Raw genomic sequence first — 22,000 nt, forward strand, 5'->3', positions numbered from 1 at the left:
CAAAATGACAATTTCAGCTCAATCTATTGATTTTTTTTTTTACCACAGTCTAACGATTTTGACAAAATAACCATATTTTGCACATTACACGTGTTAATGCAGCGACCATGCTGTTCTTTCTGCTGTTGGTAGTTATTAATACAGCCTATGATTAGGGAAATTATCTGAACAAAAACATTTTGACACTTACTTAAGAAGCAAATGACACAAAAATATTTTTTATTGTAAATAAAACGTTACTGGAGTACGTTTCCTTTCTACTTCAAAATTTCACGTTCAATTCAATGCGTTTCCTTGTAATTATTTGTGAAATTTACTAGCTGACCACTTATTTCACAGTAAATCCTCCACCAAATGTTTTTCCCAGCTAACACGGAAAGTTCTTCCAGTAACGCTAACAGAACGTTCGTTTAGAGTTATCTGGTCTTTAATAATGTTCTCAAAACGTTAGCACAAAAACATTATTTATACATCGTTCATGGTGTGTTTTTTGTTGTTGAAATATTTTAGTTGGACGTTCATCAAACATTCTTTAAATTTGACTTGTGGATTCGGAACGTTCAGAGAACATTCGTAACATTCCAATAATGTTTGAAGAATGATGAAACGGAATGTTCCCTAAACATTCACATAACCCCCCCCCAAAAAAAAGTTTTTCAAAATAATTTTTAGAACATTCAAAAGTAACGTTCCCATAATGTTTGAAGAATGATAAAATGGAATGTTTCCAACCAAGGATTAAAAAAAAAAAAAACAGGTCAGGGGAAGATAACATTTTCATAATTTTTAAGAAGAAGAAGAAGCAGAAACAAGCGACAGAAGCATTGCTGACACACGTGTTGAAGTCTTTAAAGATTTTCTCAGCTGGCAGGGAAAGAGTTAACGAGAACAGCTGAAATACAGAAAGGCCGTGTGCCCACCAAAGCGGTTTTAGCCAGCTGAAAATGCTAGGCGCTCTGCTGAAAACGCCTAGCTGTGGGCGCTTGAGAGCGTTTTGCCAGTGTTGCGTTTTTTTCAGTTGAGACGCTTCACTTGTTATGATACGGAATATCCGCGAAAGTGTTACTAGTACCTCATTTCACACATATTTTGTTTCTGTGTTGATTCTATATTAAAATGTCGATACAATGTAACTTATTTTCTCTGGCTCTTGTTTTAAATGATTTTGTTCCGTTATTATGCTAGTTGTTGTCGTCTGGTGACGTTGTACAAGCAGAATGTGGCGATTGGTCGGTGTGGTATTAGCCCCGCCCCTCCTCCACTGTGATTGGACGGTTGGGTAAAAAGTGACAGTGATGAGCGCAGCATTTTACCCAAAGTTGAACATTCTTCAGCTCTCGGCGACCTGTAAAAAACGTCGAACGCTCATCGCTTCAGTGTGAAAAAGACGTTCAGCACCTTGTTACGCTCATGGCGTTTTAAAAACGCGGCGCTCCCACTGAAAACAACTGAAAAAACACGCCAGCCGCGTGAAAAAATGCTTTGGTGGACACACGGCCTAAGAGTATCTACTGATTCATATTAAAGGGAAAATGTTGCTAATGGCAGGTAAAGTTATGGGACGAGTATCACATACTGTAGTTAATCCAAAATAAAGGAGCGAGTGGTTAAACTTCCCTGCTGGCTAAATGATCTCATCCCTCTGTGTCAGAGCAGGTTTGTGTGCGACGCCGCCAAATTACTCCTTTATTGAACATTATAGAGTGTGAGATTAGGACCAGAGACAAACACAAAGAGAAGAGGAACGGGCTTCATTTAACACCCATAATCAGCTGACAAATGACAACAGTATTATGTTCAACACGCTTTACATTTTCAACGTTTCCCAGAAAAGCACAACTCCATAATATATGAACTGCTAAATGCATTTGATCTGAATTATAATGTCCGTTTCATCAAACATGACACAAAAAGCGCAACAAAGAGCTGCGACAACAAACCGCATTATCTTTTCAGAAGCCGAATCGGGAGATTTCTTCTCCTTATACAAATTATTTGATTCCCTAGAAACAGAAATCTGATTAGGATTGTCTTTCAATTTCCTGACACTGACAACCCACTAACCTAATTACCCGCCGGTCCCCGTGGTCCCACTCTTCCTCGCAAACTCCGGGACATCATTTGATGCTCGCTAAGTCCCAGTAAAATCTCATTTCTCCCAAATACAGTTTTAATGTATTTTATTGATAGTCACAGACGGCAGGGAGAGGGATAAATGATTTTGAATTATGCTAAAGATTAGATTGACTAAATGCACGGTAAATATAATTTACGTTTGGCCCAAATGGTTTGACTTAACAAGCTTATTAATACAACACACCTAAAGGACACAACTTCAGTCCTAGGCACATTTTCATTCTTTGTCACAGTTTTTGTCACACATTTTCTGATGATTTTGAATTATGCTAAAGATTAGATTGACTAAATGCACAGAAAATATAATTTATGTTTGGCCCAAATGGTTTGACTTAACAAGCTTATTAACACAGCACACCTAAAGGACATAACTTCATTCTTTGTCATGGTATTGTTGCTGAAAATGTCTGAAACTCAAAACCGAGGACTGGTTTTTCTCATGATGAAACTAGTCTCTGCTGGTTTAGTTGAAAAACACCAAACTAGGTCAGCGAAGACCAGCAAACCACCTCAGGCTGGTCTTGGTGAACTGCATTAGGTCACATTTGGCCACATTTCTCCGGTCGCCAGGTTTCCCTGAAGATCCCGTCCACTGTGGGATTCAGACGCTTCATGTCACACGCCATCGCAAAGATTCAGAGGTACAGAGGTGCCTGTTTTAATTAGAGCGGTAACTGGCGTAATTAAACAGATGCTGACAGGAATTAAACCTTGGCACTATCTAGTCTCCCGTTACACTCGGAACAAGAGGGTCAGGATGGGGGGGGGGGGGGGGGGGGATGGATGGATCGTGTATCATGAGGTCTTTAGATCGCAACCTCACTGATCCAATCAATACAAGTACAGTATAGACACACTATAGACACACACTCAAACCAGACCCTACGAGATCAAGAATGCGTTTACAGTTTTGTGTGCAATGTGAAGTGGATGGCTAGTTAGTTAGTCACGTCTGAGATGCACTAGTTCATGTTATTCCAACGAAAAACTAATGTTTGTCTTCATAAAATGCTTGATTAAAAACGCAATATCTTTTACACTAATCACTGCAAAAAAAAAAAATATATATATATATATTTCTCAGTATTTTTGTCTTGTTTTCCAGTACAAATATTGAAACATTCTTATGTGTATCAAGATACATTTATTTGCGTATAAAATAAAATTATATTCATTGTATTAGGTTGTATTATATTAAGTGAGTTTATGCTACAAGAAAAAAACAAGAAAAAATGTCTGACAATGGAGTCCAAAAAATAATATTGTTTTCCTTTTGAATTAAGTTTATTTTTCTGACTGCATATTTTTTCTTGTTTTAAGCATAAACTCACTTAACTGTGATACATTTTGCAGTTATTTTACTACTTATGTAAATGAACCTTGATTTAATATTGTATCGATATTTGTACTGGTAAACAAGACCAAAATACTGATTAAGAAATATATAATTTGCAGTGAAAAGCCCTGCGTTTGGCGCCAAATTTCCTGTTTCTTAAATACAGAAGTAAATGATGTGAATGCCATTTCATGTTGAAGTTAAAGTCGGCATGAAAAACAGAAGTTACACTAGTCTTTTCTTCTCTATTGTGTCGTATATCGAGTGAAACGCTTCTGGAACAAGAACAAATGTGGGCGGGGCTTGATTGTGTCCGTGGGGAATTGATTGGCTGGTTGGCTGGTTGTGGTTTGCTATTGGCTGATCTCATGTGAGCGACAGGTTATAGCCCCGCCCTCGTCATCAGAGAAGAGAAGAGATGCTGCAAGAGGAACTTATTCTGAGTCAAGATTATTAACACAATAATGATTTGCACCGATAAATCATTTACGATAAACATTCCATAAAAAATAAAAAAGAATTGTTGATTTTGATTTCATGGTGACGTTAAGACAGAGAGAGCACTGAATGCATCTTTCCACTCTTTTGGACGAATCCACAAGCGGCATCAGAGGAACGAGCGGCTCAAATGGGAATATCTTCAATGAAACACGAGAGCGGTCGTCAACAAATGCATCGCTGTACTTTACTTGACCGCCGGTTCCCAGCGAGCTGATCTCGAATGTCGTCTCTTCAAAGCGAGCGTGGCAATGTGTGTGTGTGTGTGTGTGAGAGAGAGGGCTTAGGGTCAGCGTGGAAGGCATCCGAGTGCGGATTAGCCTTCGGGCCCGGGCTCCTTTTCCTCTGCCAAAACAACGACACACACACTTTGTCTTTTCCCTCTCTTTCACACAATAAATCACCATCCACTTTAATTGTATGCAAGAAAATAATTACATGAGGTCAGAGCCAGGGCTGCATGATTACTCGGGATAAATTGTAATTGTGATATCGTTCAGTGGGATTATCAAATCGTAAAATTTCTCCCTCAAAACAACAATCCCTCTCGAGCAAAGCCCCTACAAAAGGGCCTGTCCCCGCTCCGGCTGGGGGTCGCTGGACTTGGCAAGGGCCCTTATTTTTGGTGGTCTCACCTGTTCCGGGAGCCTGTCATCTGCGAGAGGGGAAAGTGTCAGCGTGGCTGGGATGGTTGGCAGTGGCTCGGGGAGCTTAGGATGACCCGTTTTTAGCTAGGAAATTCACAGGGCCGCGTCCTGAACTCCACCTTTCATGGCTGCCGACAACCTCCATCTGAACTGGCCTCGCGTCAGCACTATTTCAAAGAGCCCTGCGTTTGGCAGCTCGAGGGCGCAAGGCGTTCTTCCTCACGTACACGACGGGAGAAGCGGGACCGCGGGGTTGACATCTAACCCAAAAACACCTGTGCCGCGGCTTCTGCTAGCCGAGCCAAACCGCATCAGGCACTCGTCCCAGACACGCTGCCAACAAAGAGGAAACTATCGCAGCACAATCCTGCCAAAGGACAACTGAATGTTGCTCGCTGTGGGTGGACGCGCTCTCAGAAAGAAAAGAAAGCGTGAAAATTGGGACTTTTAGGAGTACAACAGCTTGTCATTAGGACAGAACCCACATCTTTAGCTTAGGGTCAAATACTCCAATACACAACGATTAACTAGTTGCATATTAGGATATTGGCTGTTTATTAGTACTTATAAAGCACATATTAATGCCTTATTCTGCATGATCATGTTCTACATCCCTTAATCACACAATACCTAAACTTAACAACTAACTTACTAACTATTAATAGGCAATAATTTGGAGTTTATTGAGGCAAAAGTCATAGTTAATAGTGAGTTGATAGTGAGAATTGGACCCTAAAGTGTGACTAAAGACTTATCGCAGTACCTTAAGGGTACTTATTACACGGTTCTGTGGAATACTTGATTCTGATTGGTCAATCGTGCCGTCCAGTGGTGTGTTATTCCCAGATAACAGCTGCTGAGAACAGAAACACAGGCTCATCCGGGTCACTGAAGTCAGCAGCGCTACACACTCGCTAGGAACGGGTTTTCTTTATGGAAGTTTTGCGTTTGGTGAGCTGATAAAATATTAAAACTCAGTCAAATCAATATTTTGTGTACAGTTATTTAATTATGCCATCCAGTATCGTGGACTTGCTCTCTCTTGTTTCATACAAAGGCAGATGCTGCCATTTTATGACTATTGTTTTGTACACTGTTGGATTATAAGACACAAACAGGTGCGATTTAAAACAGTTTAATCTGAAATCAATATCTCTGATCTCCATAATTATTTATGTTGTGAAATGCTGTGTAATAAGTGTTATGACTGTATACCGTATCTCTTAAATGTCAGTCTAGTTTGAACTTGCCGCGTTAGCAACTGCTTTGCGTTTAAAGAGCTAATATAATATTTCAACTCAGATCAATATTTTGTGTCTAATTATTTACTGATGTGGCAAGTAGTCGTGTAATAAGCGTGATAATGTACATCCAGCCGGTTGTTATCTCAGAATAAACCCCTTCAGGTGTGTGTGTGTGTGTGTGTGTTAACTTAGAATAAACCCCCTTCAGGTGTGTGTGTGTGTGTGTGTGTGTGTTATCTCAGAATAAACCCCCTTCAGGCGTGTGTGTGTGTGTGTGTGTGTGTGTGTGTTAACTCAGAATAAACCCCCTTCAGGTGTGTGTGTGTGTGTTATCTCAGAATAAAACCCCTTCAGGCGTGTGTGTGTGTGTGTGTGTGTGTGTGTGTGTGTGTGTTAACTCAGAATAAACCCCCTTCAGGTGTGTGTGTGTGTGTGTGTGTGTTATCTCAGAATAAACCCCCTTCAGGTGTGTGTGTGTGTGTGTGTGTGTGTGTGTGTGTGTGTGTGTGTGATCTCAGAATAAACCCCTTCAGGCTGATGAAGACCTGATCCTGATCACCCTGTTGGGTTTATTCCATTAAAAGCTGTTGGACCCTAAAGGCAGATTTTTTGTTCTAAAGATCTCTTGGAATCAGCAGTTGAAATCGTGTCGGAAAACTTATTTAGGAAAAAAGAATAGAACTAGAACTTGTTTAGGTAGCAAAGTTGTTTTGAAACCAAACTAAACCTAAACTGTAAAATTCCCATGATTTAATTAACTCTGCAGTTCAAAATATTTTCAACAGTTTATCAACAAAAAGTTGGTAATCCTTACATCGGCAGTCGGGCTGAATGAAAGTGCAGATTCACTCATGGAGAAGCCATCCAAACTTTTCTGGAGACGGTCAGTTCCCTTCAGATTAAATTCCTGTGATTCAGTTGATGTCTACACTTTCTTCTTGTTGTGAGTGTGTGTTTAGTAGAGATGATCTACAGTGTGTCGTCAGTGATCTCGTCTCTCTGGTGGAAAACACACGTTCACGCCTGCGGTAATCCTCTCACCTGTTCAGATGAGGCCTTGAGGGAGATAACCGCCACACACACGCGCTTCACACACATGTGTGATAGAGGAATCGCTCATTCTGTCTTCATTTATTCACACTCGTGGTTTCAAACCTGTATGGTTTTTCTGAGATGTTGGACTGAATGTTGCAAAGTTCCAAAAAGAACACCATAAAAGTTTCGTAACACATGATGCACTATCCTCAAATATCACAAAGTCTTCTGAAACCCTCCGATAGCTTTGCGTGAGGAATACAGCACACGAGTCGCAGGGAACACTTTGATATGGTTTTTCCTTTCTTTGACAGAATAAATCACCATCCACTTTCACTGTATGCAAGAAAATAATTACATGAGGTCAGAACCAGGGCTTAAAAATAAATTGAAATTGTGATTTCTCTCAGTGGGATTATCAAATCATAAAGTCTGTGATTTTCATTTATGCATTTAGCTAAGAACAAAAGCAGTTTTCTGAGCGTGCAAGAGTTTTCATTTACAGTCGAGCAGCTGATGACCCGGTGTTTCAGCTTCTCGGTTCACAGTAAATGCTGATCAACTTCATCTCTGTATCTGAGTTTGAGTCGCTACCACGTGCATTTGGGAACAAAACATGCATGAACCTTCTTCACATACTGCAACGAGAAGAGCTTATAAATCAGCTGTTGTCAACAAAAGACATGTTTTAAAGGGCTATATGTAAGAATTTTCATGCATTAATCACTTTTTCAGCTGGTAACTTAAAAACCGAGACCATCCCCGACTTCCTAGGTTGTCTATGAAAGCTTGTAGACTTATAAATGCATAAATTAACATTATGTGAAGGACTTTACCGGGAACATCCAAAAAATGTGACGTTTACACACGAGAGTTTCTCTTGCGTTCAATGACACATGAAACGAATGCTTATACAATGTAATAATGTAACAATAATGCTGAAAGAGCCTTTCTGACCTGTAATGTCAATGTGTCGAGAAAAGAAAAGGGATTCATTCAAACTATAGATTATAAAGATCTAATTATGTGAGACTATAGTCTCAAATATACTTTATAATCAAACTATCATAAAGGTGTGATGTTAATCGACATGATGAATCGCAGAGCTGATGCAAACATCTGAATAGCTGTTTTCTCACCGCAAATAATTTTTTAAATAAAATTGATATTGTTATTTCCCTTAAATACTTAATTTTCATATTTTAGAGTGAAATATTACAATATTGATATTTCTTATTTTGCTTAGCATAATAAAAAATAATAGTAATGACTTTACTTACTATATGGGGTTGCACTTTATTTGAAGGAGTCAATGTTACAGTGTAATTGTATACTTAAGTACTGAATAATATTAATTAACTACATGTACTTACTATATGGTTATTTGTATGTAATTATGCATAATTTACTGTTATTACAACATAAGTAATAAGTACATGTAACATATTTAACAAGGACACTGTAAAATAAAGTGTTACCTATTCTTCTTATTATTATTGCTAGTCATATTTATATATAACCACAACATTTTGGGCCAAATTGTGCAACCCAAACAAACAAGCCTTTTTAACACACTGTAAATCACAATCACAATTTTTATATAAAAAAAAATTGCAATTTGATTTCCCCCCAATTCATGCAGCCCAAGTCAGAACATATAAGTGATTAAAAGAAATACTAACGAATACTAACCATTTGAACTTATTGCTGTTGTGCATGTAATATCAAAAAAGACTGAAATAGCTATAAAGCGTTTAAACCGCAACAAACACTCTTCTGACAAACAAGGCCAATATATCAGACAAGCATTGAGATTGCTAATGCTACTCAGATTGCTAATGCTACTCAGATGTGTCCAGCAGAGCAACACATATTTCTCAGACAGAAATCAGACGTCTAGATGACGCTGGAGTACGTGAGTCTTGCGGGTTTAAAGAGTCTTTGGATTACGTCAGTGTAATCTCTCAATAGTATCTGTTCCTTTCTTCCCAGCTCCGATTCGCTTCCATTGATCAGAGGAAAAAAACCTGTAGTCCCTGACATTTGAGTCGTCTTATTGATCACTTCCTGTTTTGAGGGAATGAAGCGGGTCCAGGACGATGCAGAGAATCTCATCACTGAAAACATCCTGCGCCTGATAAAGTCTTTCGTTTGATCAGCTCGGGAATTATTCAGGAAATAAGTAATTTCTCTCTCCTCGTGGTGTTTTTGTTGAGATCACATGACGAGCCCTGCACTAAACACAGGGTTCGGGTTAAACACATAATAATCGGTTTATGTGTGAAAAAAGCCTGCAGTTACTTGATCAAAAATACCAGTAACACCAGTAATGTTGTGACAAAATATTATAATTTAAACAGCTGTGTTCTATGTGAATATATAGTAAAGTGTAATTTATTCCTGTGATCAAAGCTAATCAAATCATTAATAAACGTATTCATTTATTTTATAGAAAATGAATATGTACGACAAAAGATATTCTTAAAAAAAAAATCTACATGAACAGAACGACTAATATTTGTTAGTACTATTAAAATAGTCAAATGCATGTTGTTTAAATTGTTGTAGTCTAATTAATATTTATTATTATCTAAAAAGAAGAAATATAACTCACTTTTGCACATCAGTCACCACACAACATAACTAATGGGTTATACTTCACCCTCTTCTACTTCACCATATTTACTTCACCCTCTTCTACTTCACCATATTTACTTCACCTCGTCTACTTCACCCTATCTACTTCACCATCGTCTACTTCACCCTATCTACTTCACCCTATCTACTTCACCCTATCTACTTCACCATATCTACTTCACCCTATCTACTTCACCATATCTACTTCACCCTATCTAATTCACCCTATCTACTTCACCCTATCTACTTCACCCTCGTCTACTTCACCATATCTACTTCACCCTTGTCTACTTCACCATATCTACTTTACCATATCTACTTCACCATATCTACTTCACCATATCTACTTCACCATATCTACTTCACCTCGTCTACTTCACCATATCTACTTCACCTCGTCTACTTCACCCTCGTCTACTTCACCCTCGTCTACTTCACCCTATCTACTTCACCATATCTACTTCACCCTCTTCTACTTCACCTCGTCTACTTCACCATATCTACTTCACCATCGTCTACTTCACCATATCTACTTCACCCTATCTACTTCACCATATCTACTTCACCCTATCTACTTCACCATATCTACTTCACCCTATCTAATTCACCCTATCTACTTCACCCTATCTACTTCACCCTCGTCTACTTCACCATATCTACTTCACCCTATCTACTTCACCATATCTACTTCACCTCGTCTACTTCACCATATCTACTTCACCTCGTCTACTTCACCCTCGTCTACTTCACCCTCGTCTACTTCACCCTCGTCTACTTCACCCTATCTACTTCACCATATCTACTTCACCCTCTTCTACTTCACCTCGTCTACTTCACCATATCTACTTCACCCTCTTCTACTTCACCTCGTCTACTTCACCATATCTACTTCACCCTATCTAATTCACCCTATCTACTTCACCATATCTACTTCACCATATCTACTTCACCCTCGTCTACTTCACCATATCTACTTCACCCTTGTCTACTTCACCCTCATCTACTTTACCATATCTACTTCACCATATCTACTTCACCTCGTCTACTTCACCCTCGTCTACTTCACCATATCTACTTCACCCTCGTCTACTTCACCGTATCTACTTCACCCTATCTACTTCACCATATCTACTTCACCCTCTTCTACTTCACCTCGTCTACTTCACCATATCTACTTCACCATATCTACTTCACCCTCTTCTACTTCACCTCGTCTACTTTACCATATCCACTCCACTATATTTTCGTCACCATATCTACTTCACCCTCGTCTACTTCACCCTTGTCTACTTCACCATATCTACTTCACTCTCGTCTACTTCACCATATCTACTTCACCCTCGTCTACTTCACCATATCTACTTCACCCTCGTCTACTTCACCTCGTCTACTTCACCATATCTACTTCGCCATATCTACTTCACCTCGTCACTTTCATTAGACGAGGGTGAAGTAGATATGGTGAGGTGAAGTAGACGAGGTAAAGTAGACGAGGTGAAGTAGATATGGTGAAGTAGATATGGTGAAGTAGACGAGGGTGAAGTAGACGAGGTGAAGTAGATATGGTGAAGTAGATATGGTGAAGTAGACGAGGGTGAAGTAGACGAGGTGAAGTAGATATGGTGAAGTAGACGAGGGTGAAGTAGACGAGGTGAAGTAGATATGGTGAAGTAGATATGGTGAAGTAGACGTGGTGAAGTAGACGAGGGTAAAGTAGATATGGTGAAGTAGACGAGGTGAAGTAGATATGGTGAAGTAGATATGGTGACGAAGATATGGTGACGAAGATATGGTAAAGTAGATGAGGGTGAAGTAGACGAGGGTGAAGTAGATATGGTGAAGTAGAAGAGGGTGAAGTAGACAAGGGTGAAGTAGATGAGGGTGAAGTAGACGAGGGTGAAGTAGATATGGTGAAGTAGACGAGGGTGAAGTAGACGAGGGTGAAGTAGATATGGTGAAGTAGATGAGGTGAAGTAGACGAGGGTGAAGTAGATGAGGGTGAAGTAGACGAGGGTGAAGTAGATATGGTGAAGTAGACGAGGGTGAAGTAGACGAGGGTGAAGTAGATATGGTGACGAAAATATGGTGGAGTGGATATGGTAAAGTAGACGAGGGTGAAGTAGATATGGTGACGAAAATATGGTGGAGTGGATATGGTAAAGTAGACGAGGGTGAAGTAGATATGGTGACGAAGACATGGTAAAGTAGATGAGGGTGAAGAAGACGAGGGTGAAGTAGATATGGTGAAGTAGATATGGTGAAGTAGATATGGTGACGAAGATATGGTAAAGTAGACGAGGGTGATGTAGATGAGGGTGAAGTAGACGTGGACAGACGTGACCCTCAGAGTCTCATCTGCTTTTCTCCTTGAAGAGCCTGATTGATCTGGCGCTCACGTAGCGTCGCGACCGAGACACACAGTGACCTTGCCATCGAGGAGAGACGCGGGACGACAACAGGATGACTTCTCACAACGTCATATTCATTTGTGAAATGTTTTTATAATAACGAATTATAATGATTTTTTTATCATAATGTTTAAATATTTTCATAAAGTTGGAAAAGCTGGTTAAACTGGATTAGCACGAACACGCGGTTTGACTTCGAGGACGTTCAGTAACTTGTGGACTGAAATGATCTTTTATGAGGAGCAGAGAACAAACCCAGCCTGTAGAAATGCGCACATACTGTATCACAAGTCATATTTTATTGCTGTTTGTGGTTGTCCTTATTGACTAGTTGTTATATTACATCATATCATATTATATTAGATTTCATGATATTATATTGAATTATATTAAATGTATGTATGTATGTATATAAAATATATTTTATTTTATTTTATATCAGGGTAATTCTCTTGCTAAAATATTTTAATGAATTCAAAATGAAATAAATCTTAACTGAAAGCATAAAAATAAAACGTAATTCAAAATATTAACAAAAATTATAATATTAATGACACTAAAATAATCCTATATTATATATGCCATTATATTTTATACTATAGGGCTGTTGAATGCTTCATTCTGATTGGCTGACAAATGTTTTGAAGTTTCTATTCATCACATAATCCTGAAAAATAAAATGTATGAGTTTTGTAAAATACATAAAATGTATTTTAGGTTTTCCACAAAAATCTAAAGCAGCTCAACTGTTTTCAACATTGATAATAATCAAAAATGTTTCTTGAGCATCAAATCATCATATCAGAGTGATTTCTGAAGGATCATGTGACACTGAAGACTGGAGTAATGATGCTGAAAATTACACTTATGAAATACACTTTCACATATATGCACATGAAAACAGCTGATTTACACTGTAATATTTTCCACAGTTTTTACTGTATTTCTGATCAAGTTTTGCAGTTTTGCTGAGCAGAAGACACATGCACAGATGTCAGTGTTTCAGTGTCCTCCTCCATCTGAGTGTTTAATCTCCATCTTTTACCTCGACACAGGTGATTCATATCTGACAATCTCTCCCTATTTTCTGGGCTCTTATTCCTCCAGATAATATATTTGCATTAATTTTTCATCAGCTAGTAATGCGATTCATTCTCGGTGTCTCGTGCAGAGGAGAGATTGCGTTACTTCATTGAGCTCCGCACAGACGGAAGCGCTTTCACAGGCACAGATGGATTGTGGGTAAAACACACCATTACAGACCTGGTTTAACTCCAGCACACACGCTCTTATGTTACTCCGCCATACACATTAGTCGACACACACTGCAAAAAAAAAAAAGAGTTTTCTTACATTCTTAAATCAAGATGCTTTTATCTGACAAGCAGAATGACATCAGATATTAAGTCTTGCTTTTAAAATTAAAATAGTGAGTTTATGCTAAAAACAATGCCAATGGAGTAAAATGATAACACTTTACATTAAGATCCCATTAGCTCATATTAGTTAATGTATTAACTAACAATGAGCCATACATTTTTATCAATCAAAAATACATTATTTTGTATGTTCATTAAATAATGTTAACAGATACAACTTTTGATTTTAATAATGTAGTTCTATTAGCAAATGTTGAAATTAACTTAATAAATAAATTAATTAATAAATGTTTCAGAAGTATTTTTCATTGTTAGTTTGTGTTAACTAACTTAATTATGACAAATAAAACCTTATTGTAAAGTGTTTCCATAAATTTGTTTAAAAAAAACTTAATTCAAAGGGAAACCAAGTTTTATGTCCCTGAGCTCATTGGCTGATATTTCCTCTTGACTTCAGCTTAAACTCACGTAATTTTAATGCATTTTTGAGAAAGCAAGACTTGTTATTTTAAGGCATTTTGCTTCTCCAGTAAATGTATCTTGATTTAAGAATGTTTCGATATTTGATCTGGAAAACAAGAGTGGGAAAATCACATTTTGCATTGTAATAACATGCAAAAAAAAGGAAAGGAAAAGAAAGAAAGGAAGAAATATCTGTGAGTGTATTTGACTGTCACCGATTTCCCACATGACAGGCCTTTAAAAAAGCATCCGCAGGAAGAGAGCTGAGATGTTCGGAAAACATTTAGCGGATCAATACGTCGGGGAGCGAGTGTGTGCTCTGGGACACGAGCCCTTCCAGCCGGAATACTGTTACACTTCTATCAGTCAGACGCGCGGGTCGAGCGATTCAGCATATTCCTGTGTCTCTGCCCAACACAAGCGGCCCGTGCCAACAGCGCCTCGGCTCCAGCGGGCCAGCGGAGCGCCAGCCAACTACATCTACGGCTCTGACACGGCGTGTGTGTGTGTGTGTCTCTGGTGCTCGCTGAACCTGATGTGTGTTTGAGCAGATATACTGTAGGTGCCGGTAAAGATGCTTCGCAACATGTGACTGACTTAAAGGCCAACAAATGGCATTGCAAAGTGACATGTGACCCAATGAACGGTAAAACACACTTCACACATGTGCATCAGTGTGTTTCTCAAGAACTCCTGAAGACACACAAGCTTGAAATCCTCTGCAAAAACATCGGCGTGTGTTGTCTGGGTTGCGTTTTTTTAATTTATTTTTTACTTTGTGTGTTTTTTTTCATGGCAGTGTTGTTTTAGTTAACTAAAACTATTACAAATATTTGTAATTCATAAAAAATAAAAAAAAATATATATATATATATATATATTTCATGGTCACTTTAAAAGATACACACTCATCGACACTGTCATACAGAGATGTTGTTCTTTTCCTGGTAAATCCCGGTGGTGTACTCAGTGTTATATATATATATATATATACATACATTATTTTTTATTTTTTTTTAAACTGAGAAAATGTAAAATGACAAATGTTGCCTTGGAATAAAATTACAACAAAAAAAAGTTACTGAAATAAAATAATTTTAAGTTTAAGTCCTGAAATTACTAAAACTAAAACATAAAAAAAATAAAAATAATTAAAGCTAAACACACACACACACACACACACACACACACACACACACACACACACACACACACACACACACACACATAACCCTATAAACAAATACAAATTAATTATTAATTTTTTTTTTTTTTTTTAAATAAGTTACTGAAATAAAATAAATGTAAGTTGAAGTACTAAAATTACTAAAACTAAAATGTAAACATAAAACATTTATAAAACATTTAAGTTAATGTTAAAATTAATGTTACATTAAATAGTATCAACAGATATAGCATTTTTAATTTTAATAATGTATTAGTAAATCTTAAAATTAATGTTAACTAACATTTATAAATGCAATAGAAATTTTTATAGTTATGAATGAAATCTTAATTGTAAAGTGTTACCGTTTATATTGTTTAAAGTAACGAAATATATATTTTTTAATGATTTTAGTAAAATAACAATAATAACCCTGGACCGGAAGATCAGCATGTAGAACGAGCCTCTCACAAACATGCAAAGACGCCGTGACCCAGCGGATCTCCTCACCTTCCTTCAGCATGCCCACTTTCAGACACTTCATGAAGCGGCACGCCTGACACGACTTGCGTCTCCGTTTGGTGATCTCGCACTCGTTGGTGGCCGGACAGCTGTACTCGATGTTACCTGGAGAAACACGGAGAGGAGAGACAGCGTGAGGCCAGAAATAACCCAGCAAAACAAGCTAATGCGGGAGAGCTTTACAACACCGCACTGCATCCATCAAAGCCATCAAAAGAACACTCTATAAATCACTTTATTTATAAAATCATCTTTTACTCAATTTGATAAATTGCTTGTGGCCGCGAGACACTACAGAACAGGGACAGCGTGTGCTGGGAAGATGAAGAAACATGAGGCAACAAAACAGATGAGACAGGATTCAAAACCAAAGCTTCTATTCAAATCACACCTCGCCAGATTACATTCTCACATTCAGAGCGCACGTTCAGCGCTTCACGTATCGCCGTAGCGAGACCTCTTCTGCTGCGCCCGCTATTTACATAGAGAACATAACCAGATCCTGATACATTATTCAAGCTGAGCACTTCAGCGCTTGATACCTGCACAATAAAAGAGCCGTTTGAGTCGCATTGTGAGAGTAACAATAGGCAAAGTGCTTGATACACTCGGCCATTCTGCTTGTGTCCATGTACATTTAACTGCGCGAGGCATTTCAATTAGGACATGTATGGGTAATGGCAGGAGAGGAGGCTAAATGCAGAGTGACAGTCGGCTGCGGCGCTCTTGTTCTCCGGCGAGCGTGTGGTCTGAATGTCTATGCGCTCGCTCAATTTATTCAGCCTGGTCTCGATCGGTGTGGAGAATAAAAACACTGAACAGCGGAGGAAAATAACACTGAGCGCGGGACACCACCGGGATTCACCAGGAGAAGAACAACCGATGAGTGTGTGTCTTTTAAAGTGACCATGAAATCAATTCTTTTTTTTATTTTTGGAATATTGCAGTGTTTATTCTAAATGATTTATCGGTGTACATTATTATTGTTTTAATAATCTTTAATCAGAATAAGTCCCTCTTGCAGCATCTCTTCTCTTCTCTGATGACGAGGGCGGGGCTATAACCTGTCACTCACATGAGATCAGCCAATAGCAAACCACAACCATACAACCAGCCAATCAGTTCCCCACAGACACAATCAAGCCCCGCCCACATTTGTTCTTGTTCCAGAAGCGTTTCACTCGATATACGACACAATAGAGAAAATACCAGCGCAACGTCCCTTACATGACGACTTTAAATCATAAAGCTTTAATTTTATATGGGCAGCCGCTTCTGTTTTGTTGACAGGAGCTTTATAAGGTTTATAAGCACTTCTCATCACAAGTTTGGGAAGATGGTTGGTTCATGTTGTGTTTTCAAATGCACATCATAAGCATCCAAATCAGCAGCTTTTACTGTGAATGGAGACGCTCGGAGACGCTGAAAACACCAGATCATGGAAATAAACACAGAGCCGCTTCACACCGAAACACACAGCGCATGTATTTATCGCTGACTTTAAAAAGTGCAGCTTTTGGTGCGACGTGGCCAAATTAAATGGGTCGGTTCTGGCAGGTTCTTATTCATGACAACTGTGTTTCAACTCTATTAGTGTAAACGTGACTGTTCAATGTTCTGCTGTCTCTCTATTTAAACATGTTCCTTCAAAACCCCTCACTGATTTATGCTTATTTTCATAGAAGCTACAGATTAACACAATAAAAAAAGGTAACTGTGACTTTTTAATCATACAATTCAGACTTTTATCTTGCAATTGTGCATTTATATTTCGCAATTTTGAGAAAAATGCCTGAAGTGTGAAATAAAAAGTCACAATTACCTTTTTTTACTGTGTTATTCTGTAGCGGAGACAAGCTCCCATAATTATCAAATTATATATACACCATATAACACAAAATATTAGTGGTTGACCGCTTTTAAAAAAAAATGCTGATGCTGATATCTTAGAGAAACGATGATATCACAATATTTAATTTAAAGATAATAAATAACATGCTGCAATGACATTTATATTTACTCAACACAATATTTTCTAAATTACAAATGAATAATTTGAAAATGGATCAGTATGGAGAAAATTACTTGAATTTGATGAAAATTAAACCTAATCAGGCTTATATTTTGGATATAAACTTCTTTTAATTAATAACATTATAGTAGTTTTCACGGTTGCACTTTATTTTACAGTACGAGCACTTACAGTGCACTTACCTAAGAAAATACTTGGTAATATAAGGCCACTACATGGGTTACGGTTAGGTTTAGGGGCAGGATCAGGGTTTTACCTAGTTATCACCCAGTTATTGTAATATAATATAATAAGTAAAGGCCTTAAAATAAAAGTAAAGGTACATAGTATGTACATGGGGAACAGGACTGTAAAATAAAGTGCTACTGTTTTCACATATAAAGAAAGTGTTGGGAGATCCTCAAAATAATAGTCCCATTTCACACACATATCAGCCAAACTAGACAACTAAGAATTATACTGACTGATACTTGTCAAGTCCACTCAGCATTATTTCTATAGCGCTGTATACAATACAGATTGTTTCAAAGCAGCTTCACAGTGATAAACAGCAAAATAACCGTGTTAATGTTGTTAAATTCATTCATTATGAAACAAATAAACTTTCAGCCGTAAAGCGGCTCTACAGAGACAATAGTGTCATTACTCAGATCAGTTGAACTGCTTTTTATCTATCAGCATCACTGCTGGAAACCTTTCTTAAAGCTTTCTCAGGAACAAATCTTATGAATTATGTATGCCTTTATTTATTGCAGTGGATTAGCAGAGATAGCGTGCGGTTGATGCCGCTCTACTGTAAAGATATGAATGAACAGGTCAGTCGCCTCAGATGTGGAGCGAGGAGATTATCAGCGTTCTTCTGCTTTCTGAAATATTCCACAAACGCTTCCATCCCCCATTCCCAACTTATGCAATTATGTTAACATTATTGCACAGATCAAGCGGATGGTCCCAAGATGTATTAAATAATTAGAAATTCACCCTTTTATCTGGGTTATACAAATCAGTATGCAAATGCAGCAGATCTCTTCGGGTTTGGGGTAAATAAAGGTGTGGAAATGAGTGTGATAAAGTCTGATTGCGCCTCTTCCTGTTTTCCCGTTTGTTGTCACGAGCAACTAAACTCTAATCAAACACATTTCCTGTGCGTTTTGACTCACGCATTGGTTTTCCCACAGCTTGAATGAGCAGAGACTCATCCCTCCTTTATCCTATCATTTTCTGGTGAAGGAAAGGCTGAAACTTCCTATTCTGGGATGCATCCCTGTGGGATCATTACGGCAGGATCCGTCTTGAATTGCAGTGTTGGTAAGCGTATCCCGGCCGTCTGATTGGCCCGCTCCACCGGGAGACTGATGGCTCTTATTCCCTCAGAAATACACTCCTCGGCTCACGTACACACACCTTCGGCTCTCGGCATCAGACTGGTCCACTTCACAGCTCATTCTGGCCTCTTCTGTCTGAACCAGTTTGAATAAGCTGTGATGTGGACCTTATATATTGTGGACTAGGCCTTAGTGACTGACATGTAAAGCGAACAACCATAGAATTTTTTTTTAATATCCAGGTTAGTGCTGCACAATTTGATGTAAAAACTAAATTGTGATTTTTCCGATCAAAATTGAAATTGCAATTTAAAATGGGCAAAAATGGCATTACAATAGTAATATGTTATTTTAAACATTTGAATATTTTTTTAATCTTTATATATATATATATATATATATATATATATATATGAATGATAAAATATAAATAAATAAAAATTAAAAACATATTACTATTGTAATGTTTCACTGTAAAATAAAATATAGATATTTATTATAATGAAAAAAATATCTAAAATAACATTAATTTTATTCAGTATCTAAGTATAACTGTAAAATTATGGCTGTCTTAATTTTTTAATTTTCAAATATTAAATTGACCATGAAATTAAAAATGACAATTCTATTTTTATTTTTTATCGAATATTGCAGTGTTTATTCTAAATGATTTATCTGTGTACATTATTATTGTTTTAATAATCTTTAATCAGAATAAGTCCCTCTTGCAGCATCTCTTCTCTTCTCTGGTGACGAGGGCGGGGCTATAACCTGTCACTCACATGAGATCAGCCAATAGCAAACCACAACCATCCAACTAGCCAATCAATTCCCCACAGACACAATCAAGCCCCGCCCACATTTGTTCTTGTTCCAGAAGCGTTTCACTCGATATACGACACAATAGAGAAAAGACTAGTGCAACTTCCCTTACATGACGACTTTAAATCATAAAGCTTTAATTTTATATGGAAAGTTACAGGAAGGACAGCCGAAATTTATTGTCAAAAATCTCATATCATGTAAAGATTTTATTTGTAAACAAGAGGCAACACTTAGAAATGATGCAATACGGAAGACGAGCGCGCAATCGCTTCAGTTTCAGAATGGACCTACTTTAGAAGTCCTATAAAAGTTATATTTTTAAAATAAAAGTCTTGGGATTGGAGAAGACAAATAAAGTCTGTTTTTTTGTTCCTTCTCGACATTAATCCGCTTTAATTTCTTTGATGGTATTTCAGGACCGGTGCCAGGCCATGGTTTGGGGAGAGACTCGGGTCAAGTAAGTAAATTACAGTAAAATAGAAGGTCTTCCTCATCAAAATCTAAACTGACTTTTACAGGCCTACTGTCAGACTCCATTACTTCATAAAAGAAAGAGAAGGAGATTCACACAACTTTACACCTGTGCTGAGATTGGGCTCGGGACGAGGCTCACAGGTGTGTGTGGCTCACAGGTGTGTTTGGGTCACGGGTGTGTATGGGTAACGGGTGTGTGTGGGTCACGGGTGTGTTTGGGTCACGGGTGTGTTTGGGTCACGGGTGTGTGTGGGTCACGGGTGTGTGTGGGTCACGGGTGTGTATGGGTCACGGGTGTGTTTGGGTAACGGGTGTGTATGGGTCACGGGTGTGTTTGGGTAACGGGTGTGTTTGGGTCACGGGTGTGTGTGGGTCACGGGTGTGTGTGGGTCACGGGTGTGTTTGGGTCACGGGTGTGTATGGGTCGCGGGTGTGTTTGGGTCGCGGGTGTGTTTGGGTCGCGGGTGTGTTTGGGTCGCGGGTGTGTGTGGGTCGCGGGTGTGTGTGGGTCGCGGGGGTGTGTGGGTCGCGGGTGTGTGTGGGTCGCGGGTGTGTGTGGGTCGCGGGTGTGTGTGGGTCGCGGGTGTGTTTGGGTCACGGGTGTGTATGGATCACGGGTGTGGATGGGTCACGGGTGTGTTTGGGTCGCGGGTGTGTATGGGTCACGTGTGTTTGGGTCGCGGGTGTGTATGGGTCGCGGGGGTGTTTGGGTCGCGGGGGTGTTTGGGTCGCGGGTGTGTTTGGGTCACGGGTGTGTGTGGGTCACGGGTGTGTGTGGGTCACGGGTGTGTGTGGGTCACGGGTGTGTATGGGGTCACGGGGGTGTTTGGGTCACGGGTGTGTTTGGGTCACGGGTGTGTATGGGTCACGGGGGTGTTTGGGTCACGGGTGTGTATGGGTCACGGGGGTGTTTGGGTCACGGGTGTGTTTGGGTCACGGGTGTGTTTGGGTCACGGGGGTGTTTGGGTCACGGGTGTGTATGGGTCACGGGGGTGTTTGGGTCACGGGTGTGTTTGGGTCACGGGTGTGTTTTGGTCACGGGTGTGTTTGGGTCACGGGTGTGTATGGGTCACGGGTGTGTATGGGTCACGGGTGTGTTTGGGTCACGGGTGTGTATGGGTCACGGGTGTGTTTGGGTCACGGGTGTGTTTGGGTCACGGGGGTGTTTGGGTCACGGGTGTGTTTGGGTCACGGGTGTGTATGGGTCGCGGGTGTGTTTGGGTCACGGGTGTGTTTGGGTCACGGGGGTGTTTGGGTCACGGGGGTGTTTGGGTCACGGGTGTGTATGGGTCACGGGGGTGTTTGGGTCACGGGTGTGTTTGGGTCACGGGTGTGTTTTGGTCACGGGTGTGTTTGGGTCACGGGTGTGTATGGGTCACGGGTGTGTATGGGTCACGGGTGTGTTTGGGTCACGGGTGTGTATGGGTCACGGGTGTGTTTGGGTCACGGGTGTGTTTGGGTCACGGGTGTGTTTGGGTCACGGGGGTGTTTGGGTCACGGGTGTGTTTGGGTCACGGGTGTGTATGGGTCGCGGGTGTGTTTGGGTCACGGGTGTGTGTGGGTCACGGGTGTGTATGGGGTGACGGTGGTCTTGAATGGATGCTGAACGGAGATGACATGAACAGCTTTGACTGAGGGAACTATCACCATGTGTTGCTTTCAGTGTTGTATGTAACTCATTACAAGTAACTTGAGTTACGTAATCAGATTACTTTTTCAAATAACTAGTAAAGTAATGCATTACTTGACAGACATAGATAGATAGATAGATAGATAGATAGATAGATAGATAGATAGATAGATAGAGTAAAATTTACAACAAAATATCTGAGTTACTTTTTCAAATAAGCAACGCAAGTTACTTTGTTTTCCGAT

General features: G+C 39.3%; 1 protein-coding gene across 1 annotated transcript in view; it reads right to left on the reverse strand.

Annotated features, from left to right (window-relative positions):
* The window catches only part of esrrb (estrogen-related receptor beta), an 84,870-nt gene that overhangs the window by 25,328 nt on the left and 37,542 nt on the right, over nucleotides 1-22,000 (reverse strand). The window contains exon 3 of the mRNA XM_084097792.1: nucleotides 15,458-15,574. Coding sequence (XP_083953918.1) covers nucleotides 15,458-15,574 — 117 coding nt within the window. The remainder of the gene's footprint in view (nucleotides 1-15,457; nucleotides 15,575-22,000) is intronic.

Source organism: Abramis brama (assembly GCF_963993115.1).
Source record: "Abramis brama genome assembly, chromosome: 21".
NCBI lineage: Eukaryota > Metazoa > Chordata > Actinopteri > Cypriniformes > Leuciscidae > Abramis > Abramis brama.